Source organism: Acipenser ruthenus, chromosome 2, assembly GCF_902713425.1.
Source record: "Acipenser ruthenus chromosome 2, fAciRut3.2 maternal haplotype, whole genome shotgun sequence".
NCBI lineage: Eukaryota > Metazoa > Chordata > Actinopteri > Acipenseriformes > Acipenseridae > Acipenser > Acipenser ruthenus.
The window spans coordinates 113450019-113463742 of NC_081190.1; the positions used below are offsets into that span (position 1 = coordinate 113450019).

Below are 13724 nucleotides of genomic sequence, written 5' to 3' on the forward strand. Positions count from 1 at the left end.
ATTTCAAATTATGTGCATGTGTCCTTGGTGCAAATGTTAGTCATCATATTTAACAAACAATACGCTCATGTCAAGATTACGTCTGTCAGTTGAAAACAGAACAAAAGAATCAAAAGAAAACAAAAATTAACCTTTTGATGTGCTTAACTGGCGTTAATACGGGTAGCTTTTCTACACAGACAACAATGATTTTTAGCTTAGTAACCTTCGCTGATGAATGCTATGGCAAACATATAAAGTAATAATTAAGGGCCAAAGGTTTGTTTCTATCTGCATACCTTTAAATCTAAATTCAATACAAAAGTGGATTAAAACCTAACCATGCATATAAGCAATATTCCAATTACAATTAAACACTTGACAGACTTCAATTTCAATTCCCTTCAGAGTAAAAAAAAAACAAACAAAAAAAAACACCTATTAAATTGACAAAACAATATTTGTATGTTGTCATTATCAGCAGCAGTGTGGAGTAGTGGTTAGGGCTCTGGACTCTTGACCGGAGGGTTGTGGGTTCAGTCCCCAGTGGGAACACTGCTGCTGTACCCTTGAGCAAGGTACTTTACCTAGATTGCTCCAGTAAAAACCCAACTGTAAAATGGGTAATTGTATGTAAAAATAATGTGATATCTTGTAACAATTGTAAGTCGCCCTGGATAAGGGCGTCTGCTAAGAAATAAATAATAATTATCACAGGGTATTATACTTTTGTATCATCAGATTATCACTATAAAACAACACAGCACAATTTGGAGAAACAAATGCCAGAAAAGGGAACATAGCCTATCGCCGAGCCAAATAACTAATTTGGTTGAATCCCTCGGAATCTCCTCAAATATGGAAAGAAAATACAAAGAAGCCTTCAGTCAACTGCCTATTTTTCAAATAGAAACCAGCACATATTAATAGCATTCACTTCTATTTTGCTTTTATTCATTTGTATAAATGAAAGTCACATCATGACATTTAGTGGAGAAATCTGTTTAATTATAAACCAAGTAATCTACATTAAAGCAATGAACAGTTAAATGCAAGAAAACGCATTGTCAGCAAGTGCTGACAACTGCAACCATGCCAGCTTATATAAGGAATTCCATTCCAATTTATTTACCACGGGGAGCGATTTACCTTTTTGGGTCAATATGTCTTTTAAAAAACAAGGGCAATCATTAGCTATTAATGAAAATCCCCCAAATCTAGCCAAAAGCAAGGTACTCATCACAAATCCATCAAAATAAAAGTTCACAAAAGCAGGACTGATAGAAGGAAAGGTACTCATCACAGATCCATCAAAATAAAAGTTCACAAAAGCTGGACTGATAGAAGGGCACATATCCCCAAGTGATGCTTGTCAGCCTCGTCCACAAAGTCATTGCTGTATAAATCAACATCAATCTACACTGATAATGCTTTCAGAAGATACTGCCTCTTCGCCTTTGGCTTACAGATTGAAACAGGCCTGCCAATACTGTGCCAAAACATCAAAATGTTAAGTCATTGATATCAGATTAATCACAGTTTTTTTGTGATAGGAAATTAGCAGATCTAAGGATAATTAACATTTTTCCACAACTAAACACATAATTTGCACCAAGTGGGAGAAACTACTTTTATTGATTTGGTAGATCAGCTTTTGCTTAAAATACAGTAAATGACAATCATCTAACAGCATTCTTGAAAAATATCATAAAAGGGCTTCAGCATTCTCACTACACGGGATTGTTACTAGCATCAGGTTTTCCTTCGCATATACTTTAGTACTGTACCAAACTGGAATACTAACATTTTTCAACGTAATGCACATACTGTAGAGTTTGCACATGCATTAGTATTTTAAAAGACACGTTTGATAAGGATCATTACTTACCTAAATGGTCCAATTCACTATGTTTAATATATATTTGTGATTAAAATAGATATATTAATAGTCACAGTGAATTTGTGCTTATAAGGTTCCTTATTTTACGGACAATATTAAGTTCAGCCTCTGTCAGTGAATCAGATACGCACACTGAACTATATAGAGAAATTTGTTTTATGTGGATCTCCTGCATTGATAAAGGTTCAGAAAAGTGAGGGGACTGCGTTGTTCGTAGAGTATTCAGCTTGACTCTTCACTGTGCAGTTTGTGTGTATTTTGCTCAGCTCTTATGTGGAATCAGTGGGGTCCCTGGTGTTATGCTATACTGTATGTGTTTCTGGTTGTGTTTGCCCCTACCATTCTCCATATGCTCTGCCTCACCAACACTGCCATCCGGCGTAGTCCTCTCATAGTTGTCCTCTGGGAGGGGTAGGGCACCCAGTCTGGGACCTGACGAGCTCTTACTGCTGGGCGTCTCTGATTCTTCCAATCCACTATCATAGCAACTCTGCAATGATCCCTGGTGTGGGTCCTGAGGCTGGCTCACCACAGAAAACGTCACTCTGCGAAATGGCTACAAGAGAAAAGATTCTCAAAGTCACTTTCGGGGCCGATGATGCTGAAATTACAAATTACGGCACCTTGTTCTTATGTGACAGCTGTGTGAATGCATTTCATGGGATGTGCATATGGTATGGGGTTAAACTGCTGGGAAACATAACGTTTGTAGTTTTACTAAGAAAAAAAGAATATTTTCTCTTCACTGAAATTAAGAACAGTCCTCTTTGAACCCCCACAGAGTACAATTAAAATGCATTCCAGAGACACCACAGGTCTATGAGAATATTATTTTTGCATTTGTCTACATATTTTTAAAAAGGTCAATGTGTTTTGAAAGATCATGATGAAAAAAATACATTGTATTTTGATTATGTAATTTCACATTTGTACAAATGCAAACATTATCCACTTACAGTAATTCAATTTCAAAATTGTGGGAGAAAATATTCTTTATATTATAATCATAACTGAGCATGAACTATTTTCTATTAAAAGTAGGTGTTGAATAAGCGACTATAGCATCACCATGAACATGGTATGGGTCTTAAATATAGCATAGCCTAACATTTCAACACAATGAAACATCATTACTGATGTATCGGTATGCTGTTTGTTCTTAAGCAAGCCACAGTGCATCTAATAATATGAATTATTACCATTCTCCTCCTTGTGGGAGGACTGATCTTAGCCAGAAACTTTACTTAATTTAATGTACTGCAAACAAAACCGCAGAAAAAGATGTACCGGTAACTATGACACAAAGAAAATATTGTCAAAATATAATTTGCGTCAACATAAAAAATACCAGCTAGTGACTGGGATTCACACACAGCTGGGAAAGCATATAGCTGCTTTAATCAGTTTGCTTTAGTAGACTATAACACTGCAGCAGCAACTCTAGATAATAAGTAAACCTGCAGTTGAATTTACTTCACCCTTTTACCCTTCTGATGTTGGTCCTATTGCCAGCTAACCAATGCACATAAAGTCTACAGCATTTAGAGAACGCATTCTGACAGTGCAGTTTTGCAACAGAATGATGAAAACATGTATTAATACAGATTGCACGTCAGTCCTGTTCTTTTGAATGTCATTTAATGTAGAGAGTATGATGACATTTGTAAAGATTCCAAATGTAAAGAAATGTGACTTGTATATCTTAAATAGAACTGAGTAAATCACTGTCGACAAGCATTGATGAAGAGGGTTATTTCTTAACAATGACCATGGGCTGCAGTTTGTTGTATTACACCACTGACCCTGAAGTTTTATAAAGTCATTCACCTGTTTTAGGCAATTTCAGGCAAATGGATTATGAATGGCATAACGTTAAACCATCAATCACAAAAACAATACACTATACATGTAGTTCAGGACCCGGAGACTGTCCATTGAAAAATATTTCAATACAGTTCTTCTGTTTTTTTTCTTCTTCACAGACCACTTATGTGACTTATTCGTATGCGTTTGTTACAAGAATTTCTACAGCCGTTAAATAAGTATTGAAGGCATTTCACAGGTTTGGGTATTGTGTAAGTGAAGTATTGGATTGACATTTATCCCAGTTATTTCAAAGCCAGTCTGGCTACCCACACCCTGGAGGGAAGTGTTCATGATGAGATTTTTATTGGAGCCAAGTCATAAACTGTATAAGAAAGTGAATCGTGCTCCCTTGCGTATTGAAGTCCCCAAGCCCCAAATATGTTTCACCCAAGGCTGTCCCTCATTATAAAAACACTACTTTTCAAGACTGGCAGGCAAAGCCATAATACCTCCTTCCTACCTTCTTTTTCTTTTTTCCACAATAACAAGAGTAGCTGTAGTTCAATTTGCTCTTTAATGTAGAAGCATAGCAGTGGTACTGCTCATTATCACATACATACAAAACTTACTGTGCCAATATATATAGTACCAAACTGTGCTGCCATCCTAGGGTACTGCATGACAATTCTCATTTCTATAGTTATGTTTTGTAATACATTAATACAGCTATGGCCAAAAGTTTTGCATCATCTAGAAATTAAGATTGAGACATGACAATTAAAAAAAAAAAAAAAAACATAATTTAGATATTTTATTTAACATCATGTAATCAAAGAAACTACAAAATGATATCGCAAAGGTCTACCTGAAGCAATACCAGTAGTACAGTATTTCATGTTAGATTTTGAAATGTAATTATTTTAAAATTGTTGTCAGTTTTTCGTTACGTATATGGAAGACTACAAAGTGGTATGTAATTCAATATGTTAACGTATCATTATTCATCTGGTTTCATTCGTCTTTCGTTCGAGTTTATTTACTTTAGTGCTTTGAAAAATATGAAAATAAATATTTATTGGAATAATACCATATTTATATTATATTTACACATAACCAAGGATCTACAAGAACTGACCAAATATATTAGCAATGCATTCCAAAAATGATATGCTTTCTATATTTAAGAAGGTAATATCCCAAGCTTTGTGCAAAATGCACTTAGCATTTCAATGTTACAGTCTTATTCTTCAGTATCATCCCTAGAATTCCATTAAGACAGTCTGGCCTCATGTCTTAAATTTTTCTCCAACAGAAAGTGACTTGGAATTGTTATAACTGAAAATAATGTTTTACTGTTTTACTAATAGTTTCCATTTTAAGCAAAACATGAGACAGTGTATTGTCCTGTGTAACTGTGTGACACCTATTGTCTCTGATTGATAAATAAAATATCACCTGACAGGGCATACATCGAATCACATTTTGCCTGATTTCGTCACAAAGAAATGTTTAAAACACATCGACATAATGTTAAGTGAATGTGTGTGGCTCATGGGGTTTCTCATTGTTGGCCTTGGGTGGAACTCAAGCCTTTTTGAATGTTCTCCAAAGCTTTAGTTTGAACTCCCCTTGTGTGTTCCTTGGGTGATATCGGATCCACAGGTCTCAAGTTATAATTATTTATATATGCAGCTGCACACCAGTTGGACAATAGACTTGTTGCTGCTGATGACCTACATTTTGAAAACACTTCAACTGTATTTGCAAATAATGCCAGCTGTCAAAATTGTTACTAGTGTAATGGCACATACAAATATTTACATATAGCCCACTGCAAAATGTGCAGCCATCACAAATCAAGATATTTGATATATTTCAATTAAATATCAAGCATAAAGGGATACACTTCTAAACTATGATTTAATATGCATAACACGAAGCAAGTCATGTACTAAACAAATAAAACATCAGACATATATAGACACTAGTGTTATTGTGTGTATGATTCTCTGACATACAGTGAAACCAAGCTTTTAATTAAGATGCAAATGAACACATGCTATTTGTTAGATTGTTATTCTCACTTGGTGGAATGTGCACAGCCTTATTGGTTAGGGGAGCTACCACATGCTCTTCAACTGACATACTGTAACATCAATGCCCCCGGCATTCCATGACAGTAATATTTTTAAAACACAAAGAAGACATTTACAAAATGAACAGATGGTTCATTACTGCTTAAATGAAATATACGAAGATACAATGTAACGGCAGTTATTTGTGTTTGAGTTGATGTGTGTGAAGATGGTTGTAATATTAGACAGTTTTATAGTCAGCATTCAGAAATACGGTACAAAACACAGTGACTCCAGGTGTATTCATTTTCCCACCTTGAAAACATTCAGTCAAGTGCCTTTGAAGATAAGGTGTCCTTCACTCCACGGGAAGTCATGTAAAGGGCTGATACTACCAATATGCTATCACTACTGGGGCTCAAGAGTAAATCAGCCTCCTTTGTCAGTGCCACTTAGCAGGCTCTTTTAAAAACAAACCAGAATCCAGACAAATTGCAGGAAGGTTTTCTGGTGTGCACTTTTCTTCGCTTCAGACTGAGTGGAAATTTCAAAGCAGAGCTCCTGAACAAATAAAAAATAAATCCCCCTAAGGTTACAAAATTGGACTGACCTCTGCTCCATATGACCCCATATACGCTTGTTAAGAGGCTTCCTTGCACAGTAAAGTGTATTGCAGTCAACATTCCTTAGATACTGATCCATCCGAGTTACAACATGCAGGATTGTCTTTTTATAGCACTCATGTTCCTAAATCTTCTTGAATTTAAGAAGCTGTAGTGTTTTTATAGACAAACTTTTATGACAAGAGTCGTGGCATTTCAGGATCTGCAATTTTAGTGAATTAAAAAAAAAAAAACACAATCTTGAGGCACTAGCCAAGAAAGTTTTATTAAAGATTAGATTTATAATTTGAACGTTTAATGGATTGCCCTTCTTAGGTTATCCGGCAAAGATTGTGTTATAATATTAAGTGTCAAAGGCTGTATTTCTGTAATTAGTCTTTTCAAATGCTGCTTTAACAAACATTAGCTGCTTTTTCATGCAGATGCTTTTACAATTATGACTCAACACTCCAAAGACCCAATCTGCTGTGTGTAATGTCTTTTGAAACATGCCTGTGGCTGACCATATGACCTCACATATGAACTGTAAAAAGTATTTGCATTCTGGAAACCAAGCATGGGGAATAAACAAAACTGCAACACTTGTTCTTAAAGTAATGGGGCAGACATGATACACATGATACAGTGCATTCCCACCCACACAACCATTCTATAATTAACTCTTGCTTTTAAATGTTAATGTGCAACCTGAGCACCATAAACATCCACCATTCAAAACCACTATTCGTCCCTACATTATACAGGAAGTCTTGAATGATGAAGTGAACTAAGACTATACCAGTCGCTTACAATCCATCCACAAACTGGGCACCAACTGTTGACTATACTTTTATGTATTCGCTTGTACTGTCTAATTTGACATCTTAAATAGCAAAAGTTAACAAATGTATATTATACAGAATTAATTTGGTGAACAAAAACTAAAATACACAACTTTCAGTTTCACACAGAAATCAAGCATTGTCGATTGTTTCGCATGCAAAAACACCCACTTTGAAAGCTCTGCTGACAAGCTGAATAACCTGAGCTTTAAAGTCAATGAACGAGAACTATTTTTTTTGCTTCTCACTCATTATGAACTGACGCTGTAACCAGCTGCGCTTGGTAGCTGCGAATGAATGAATGAATGAACGAACGAACGATCTCCCGTCAAGTGAAACAACAGTGTCAAGTTATCCACTAGTCTTTTTTAATAGTTTTTATCCCTTCGGTACCGGTAATAAGTGTCGAGGTACGAGTAAAGCATGGTGTCGAATTAAGAAATAAAGAGGCAGGATGCATATATTTTATATGGAGAAAATCTGGGACCAACACTGTCTGTAGTATTAAGCGAAAGTGTTGAGTTATCCACCAGTCGAGTTAACCGAGGTTGACTGTACATACAATTTAGTTACTAAATTGTATGGACATCCTCCTATGGCGAATAAAAACCTCCTGCAATATTCTATATATATATATATATATATATATATATATATATATATATATATATATATATATATATTTAAATAATTAGAATTAAAATGTTTTATTTTTTATATTAACTCAATTCATTCAGGGATTATGTTACCAGGCAGATCTTAACTTGAATTTTCAACAGATTATGCTTTGACGTAGATTAATTTTGATCCCTGTTTACGACGTCTTCACAACCGACTTTTTCAAAACAATAGAAATCTGAAATTATATCAGACATTTTACAGTAATGGTAGTATTGTTTGAAATACCGAAGCGCAGCTCCATCCTGAATTTCAGCAGCACACCACTGGATTGGCATACTGCATAATCAAAGACACATTCGAAACTAGGCCTGGCAAGTATTTTATTGCACTTATGTTATTCCACTCTAGAGATACCCATGCTTGCGGTACATAATATATATATATATATATATATATATATATATATATATATATATATATATATATAAATTTCAACCAATGGGATACAATATTGTATAGTATCTAAAGCTCTTCCCTTTAATCAGAAGTCACCAAAATCTGATTGGTAAACAAATACTATATACAAGAAGCACAAAGGCATACATAGTAGTATATGATACATACTCAAGTAGCTATAAGATACATTATTATATACCACACGGTACAGTATATATGTTCTTAAAATAAAAGGCAAACTCTGAATTGCGAGATGGATAGTCATGTGATAAAGATAATGTCTCACTGGGACTAACTCATTCCACCTGTGACCTAAGCTGAATTTAAACTCAATTCACCAGAGGACTTTAATAGGTCTTCAGACCACTTAGCCACCTAGCCCCAAGCATTGTTTCAGAAGATTAGACTATTGCTGGATTTAGCATTACCCTTAATTTGATGAACATGTTTCTCATATGTTTAACACCAAGATTAATTTAGTCCAGAGTATTATGAAATTGAATAAAACCAAATTGACAAAGACAAACCAGTGCCCTTGTTTTTAATGTACTGCATGTAATAATATTTTTGCAAGGGCACATAACTCCTCTGCTTTGTGCCATTATAACTAGAACAATAGCTTTTAAAGGTTATACAAAAACACTCCAAGATCCATATTTGCAAAGTACTGTAATTTGGCTGTGTATATCTTAATTAAAAGTGTGTTCTGCCAGATGTGAGTAACAGCAGGAGTAGAAAGAACATTATGTATTTTTAGTGCAGGGACATTCACCTCAAAACACTAACTTAAATCACATATTAAGAAAAAAGAAAAAAAATCCTATATAATGGAATGCTGAAAATGAGAAACTGTGCTTCAGATTGCTTCTCAAAAGCCTAAATAAATCTTAAGCACATTTAGCAGTTAGCTCACAATTATTGCAGTATTTTAAAATATATTTTCAAGCTCATTACAAATCATACTGCTTAATGTGATAATATTTGTTCCTTGTGATTGCATGCATCACAAATGTGTTCTACTTCTTCACCGATTTATCTTTTAGGCTATTGAAAAAGCTGAAAATAATATTTAAAATCAAATTATGTGTAATTATGCACTGACTGCAGCTCATGCATGTATTACAAAAAATAGCACAGAAATATTTGCATAAAACACATCAGTAATGCATAATAATCTTTGAGTTTGGGCGACATTTCAGTTATCTTGCATTTCCCTTTTTCCCATGTTTTTTCTTTGTCCTTTTTTCTAGGGAGATTTTTGATATACCGCATGTCAAATGGCCAGAACCACTGTATATACTATTGAAAGCTGATTAGATGATACTTTATTGTATTTATTTATTTATTGCATTTATATAGCACTTTTTATAGAAAAGTATCACAAAGCACTGTACCGTACATAGCAGAAAAAAAGAACAAACAACAATACATTTGTATAGCATGTCACACATACAACTGCCACAGTCAGACCATATAAACAACAGATTTAAATAACAGTATTCGTATAATAATACAGCAATTTTAAAGTTTCATTAAAAAGTGCGTTTTTAGTCTTGACTTGAAAACTGGAACGGTCCCAGCTTACCTGACAAACGAAGGCAAAGCATTCCATAATTTAGGATCTCTACAAGAAAAAGCCCTACCTCCTGTGCTGCTTTTGTTGACCCTAGGAATAACCAGCAGCTCCGCATCCTGTGATCTCAGAGTGCAGTTTGGAAGATAACTAGGTGCTAATCCATTCAGGGCCTTGTAGTTAACAGCAAAATCTTAAAAATCAATTCTATACTGCACAGGGAGCCAGTGTAAAGAGGCCAAAACAAGGGTAATATGTTCATCTTTCCTGGTTTTAGTCAGAATTCTAGCGGTGGTATTCTGAACAAGCTGCACGTTGGATTGATTAGTGCATTACAATAATCAATTCCAGATGAAACAAAGGTGTGGATCAGTCTCTCGGCATCAGATACGGAAATAATTGATCTAAGTTTGGCTATATTTCTCAAATGGTAAAAACATACTTTAGTAACTTCCTTAATATGAGTCTCAATGATAGATCAGGATCAAAGACGACCCCAAACTCTTAATTTCTAGTTTAAGTTTTGATGAGAGACTGCAAGGGTCGAGTTCATGTAATCCCACATTTCCTTTTAGTTGGTTCTGTGAGCTCACTAGCATAACCTCTGTTTTATCTGAATTTAACATTAGAAAATTCTGTGACATCCAATGCTTGATGTCTGTAAGGCAAGTAGCTAATAACACCCAGGCAGAAGAAATTCCTGGCTTTAGGGACAAATATAGCTGTAATATTCAGATAGAGTCTAGACAGTTTCCTTTTGTTGTCTTCAATTCTAATGTACATCCCGGCAGTATGAATAATGTCTTTTATTTGTGTTTCTTCATAATACCTACAGTAATTACCAGATCAACATGCTGCCACTAATTCCACAAGAGCAATAATTATGAATTAACTGTGAAAAGCTTTTTGAAAAATCTGGAAAGGGCCACACCCAGGATTTGTCTAAACTAAAATCTAAGAAAGGGGTGTGACTGCTTTTCACAATAATATTGCTCCTAGGTATGGAACCAAGCAGTGAGAAAATAGTAAAGCAAAAGTATATGGCATGCAAACAACTATGGGGGAATTTCAAATGCCTTATAAAGTGTCATTAGCATGTTTCTTTTTTTTTTTTAATAGAGAAAAAAGCCGACCTCTTTATGTTACACTAGAAATAAACAAATATGTATGCATACTTTAAATCAATTCCATTGTTGTTTATTTCAAATGTTGTATCTTTAACAGGCGTTTTTCTCCTTCAAGAAAACATTGCTAATGACACATGTATAGCAATAAATGGCTCTGTAAATGTTTCTCAATGTGTGATAGTAATGTATTCCTAACATTTCTTTTAAATTAGTATTTTGTATCACAATTACTGTTTACTTTTAGAAAGAGGAGCACACACTTTGATCTGGCAATGAAAAAAAAAAAATGCAGTTTGTGAAATTTCCTTGCAAGGTCATATTTCCCTGAACATCCAACAGAGTGAGTATGCTTGATCAACCATGTGTGCCTGTTTTTATCTACCTGTCAAGCTTTTTATTATTTTTTATAGTGTTAAACTAGTTTGAAGTGTTCACAGTGGAAGATTATCTCGACTACCCAATACCATATAAAATGTTTCCAGAGCTCTATGGCGTTCTGAAATACTTGTTTGATCTTAGCTGGTACAGTATTTACAAAAAAATGGTAAAACCCCACCCTGATTTACAATGATATTCCAAAATTTGTTGTAGGGTAGTGTAGTTAAATATATATATACAATTAATCAGGTGGTGGGGACCAATTCAATCTATGTGAAGCTAAAATACCTGAATGTATTTAAAAGGACAATTTCCTCAGTGCCGTAAGATACTGTATTTACTCAGAAGGGGTCTGAGTTGGGTAAAATTGGCACATCTAATATTCTGTCATGTTTAAATATAGCATAACTTAGTTTTGCTATTATAATATTAAGGAGACTGTTGATTTCAGAATATATGCAAATACTTGGTGTTTGGGGGCGGGGGGGTGCGACGGTGACACGGGACAAATGCAAATATCTCCAGACAGCAAATTCTCGGAATCATGTAAACTCACTATTAGAATTTCTTATGCAATGACTGTTTTGACAATTCTCACATTTTAACATTATTTTTGGGTTTCAGGTTTCTTTTTTTTAGTTCATGTAATGCATCTAATGCTATTATTTGTGGGGTTTTTTTGTAAATTGTAATATGATCTCGTGATTTGTAGATACAGGGCCTCTTATTGAATTCACTTAGCCAAATTGCTGTCTGTGCACCTAATTATGTAATGTAGATTTAATCTGAGAGATAACCCCCCAATATAAAGATTCTTACAATTTGAGTTCCTAATCTCTAAGGATGGCTGGTCAGATGATAAATCCCTGCTCCTCAACTCAGACAATGGAGATAACACCACAAGGCTCCGAAGGTGTACAATCTAGTCAGATATCTTTGACAGATAAAATAATACCGTAAACACACTAGGAAAAGGATGGCAGAAGAGACACACAAAAATACTCTCTCTGACAGTAACTTCTACATTTGCAGCCAATAAAATTGTTATTATAAAAGTCAGAACACCTTTTTAGTGGCACTATGGCCGAGACCAAATCAAAACTTTGACAACCCGCTAATCACACTTAACAAAACTGTATTTAATAGCATTTTCTTTTTTTTGTAAGTATCTTATTTCTTCTACTCATAAAAAGGAGGCTGTGTGGTCCAGTGGCTAAAGAAAAGGGCTTGTAACCAGGAGGCCCCGGTTCAAATCCCACCTCAGCCACTGACTCATTGTGTCACTTAACCTCCTTGAGCTCCGTCCTTCGGGTGAGACGTAGTTGTAAGTGACTCTGCAGCTGATGCATAGTTCACACACCCTAGTCTCTGTAAGTTGCCTTGGATAAAGGCGTCTGCTAAATAAACAAATAATAAAAAAAGAAAATGCTGTTAAATACAGTTTTGTTAAATGCATTAGTGGGTTGTCAAAGTTTTGATTTGGTCCCAGCCTATGTACAGTAAGAGCCGCAATAGTATCAGAAGTAAAAAAAATACAGGAAAACCTTAAATAGTTGAATTGATTTTAGCCCATTGCTCAGATGAACATGTACCAATGAACGGTAAAGGACTCTGGGTTGCGTAAGTGGACATGGGCACTATACGAATCTGGCTAGATTCGTAGATCACAGGCACAGCAGCTTGAGAAAGTGTACAATTCCACTTAAATATATGCAACTATTGACTTGTACTCAGTAATAAATTGCACTGTAAAATCAGTATGTATGTTGTTTTGGCATTCACTGAACATTGCTCTGCTCCTCTGCCACTGCTGATCCACTGTTACCCCCCTACTCCCCCCTTTACTGCTCAGACTGTCATTCTAGACAATCTTTGTTTTATAGATGCCATCACTGAATTGATATTTAGCATGCTTTGATTTGAGAAGTTATTTCTTGGTAGTATTAAATCAACATCCTGCAATGACTACGTGCCAGTCCCGTCAGTATTTTAACATCAAGAGGAATAATCCTATGACATTTCTTGATATTGAAATAATTGCACAGCATTTTAGTATATTCTAATGGTGAAAATGTTTAAGATATTTGAGTTTATACTTTAAAGCTTAATGACTGGTTAAGTATTTATTTTGGTATATAACTTTATCCAGGGATATATTACCTGAAAATGGCATGGAACACATTTTTCATACTAATTGCTAGTTTTATAGTTAGTTCTGTCATGCATGCTTTCTTTTGTGCTGTGAGGTAACACCAATTTAAAGCAATCTACAGGTTTTTGCACACATATAATTGTACAGAATTTGTATTTGCAGAACAATCCTACTACACTACACTTTAAGTCTACCTGCCCATTATGTAAATAC

At 34.9% G+C, this 13724-nt stretch overlaps 1 protein-coding gene across 3 annotated transcripts in view; it reads right to left on the reverse strand.

Annotated features, from left to right (window-relative positions):
• The window catches only part of pcdh7b (protocadherin 7b), a 162417-nt gene that overhangs the window by 80402 nt on the left and 68291 nt on the right, over positions 1-13724 (reverse strand). The window contains exon 2 of one of the 3 annotated variants that reach the window (XM_059006485.1): positions 2243-2435. The exons of 1 other annotated variant lie outside the window; for it this stretch is intronic. In XM_059006485.1, coding sequence (XP_058862468.1) covers positions 2243-2435 — 193 coding nt within the window. Of the gene's footprint in view, positions 1-2218; positions 2436-13724 lie in introns of all 3 variants that reach the window. One more of the 3 variants, XM_034014934.3, reaches the window with a different exon arrangement.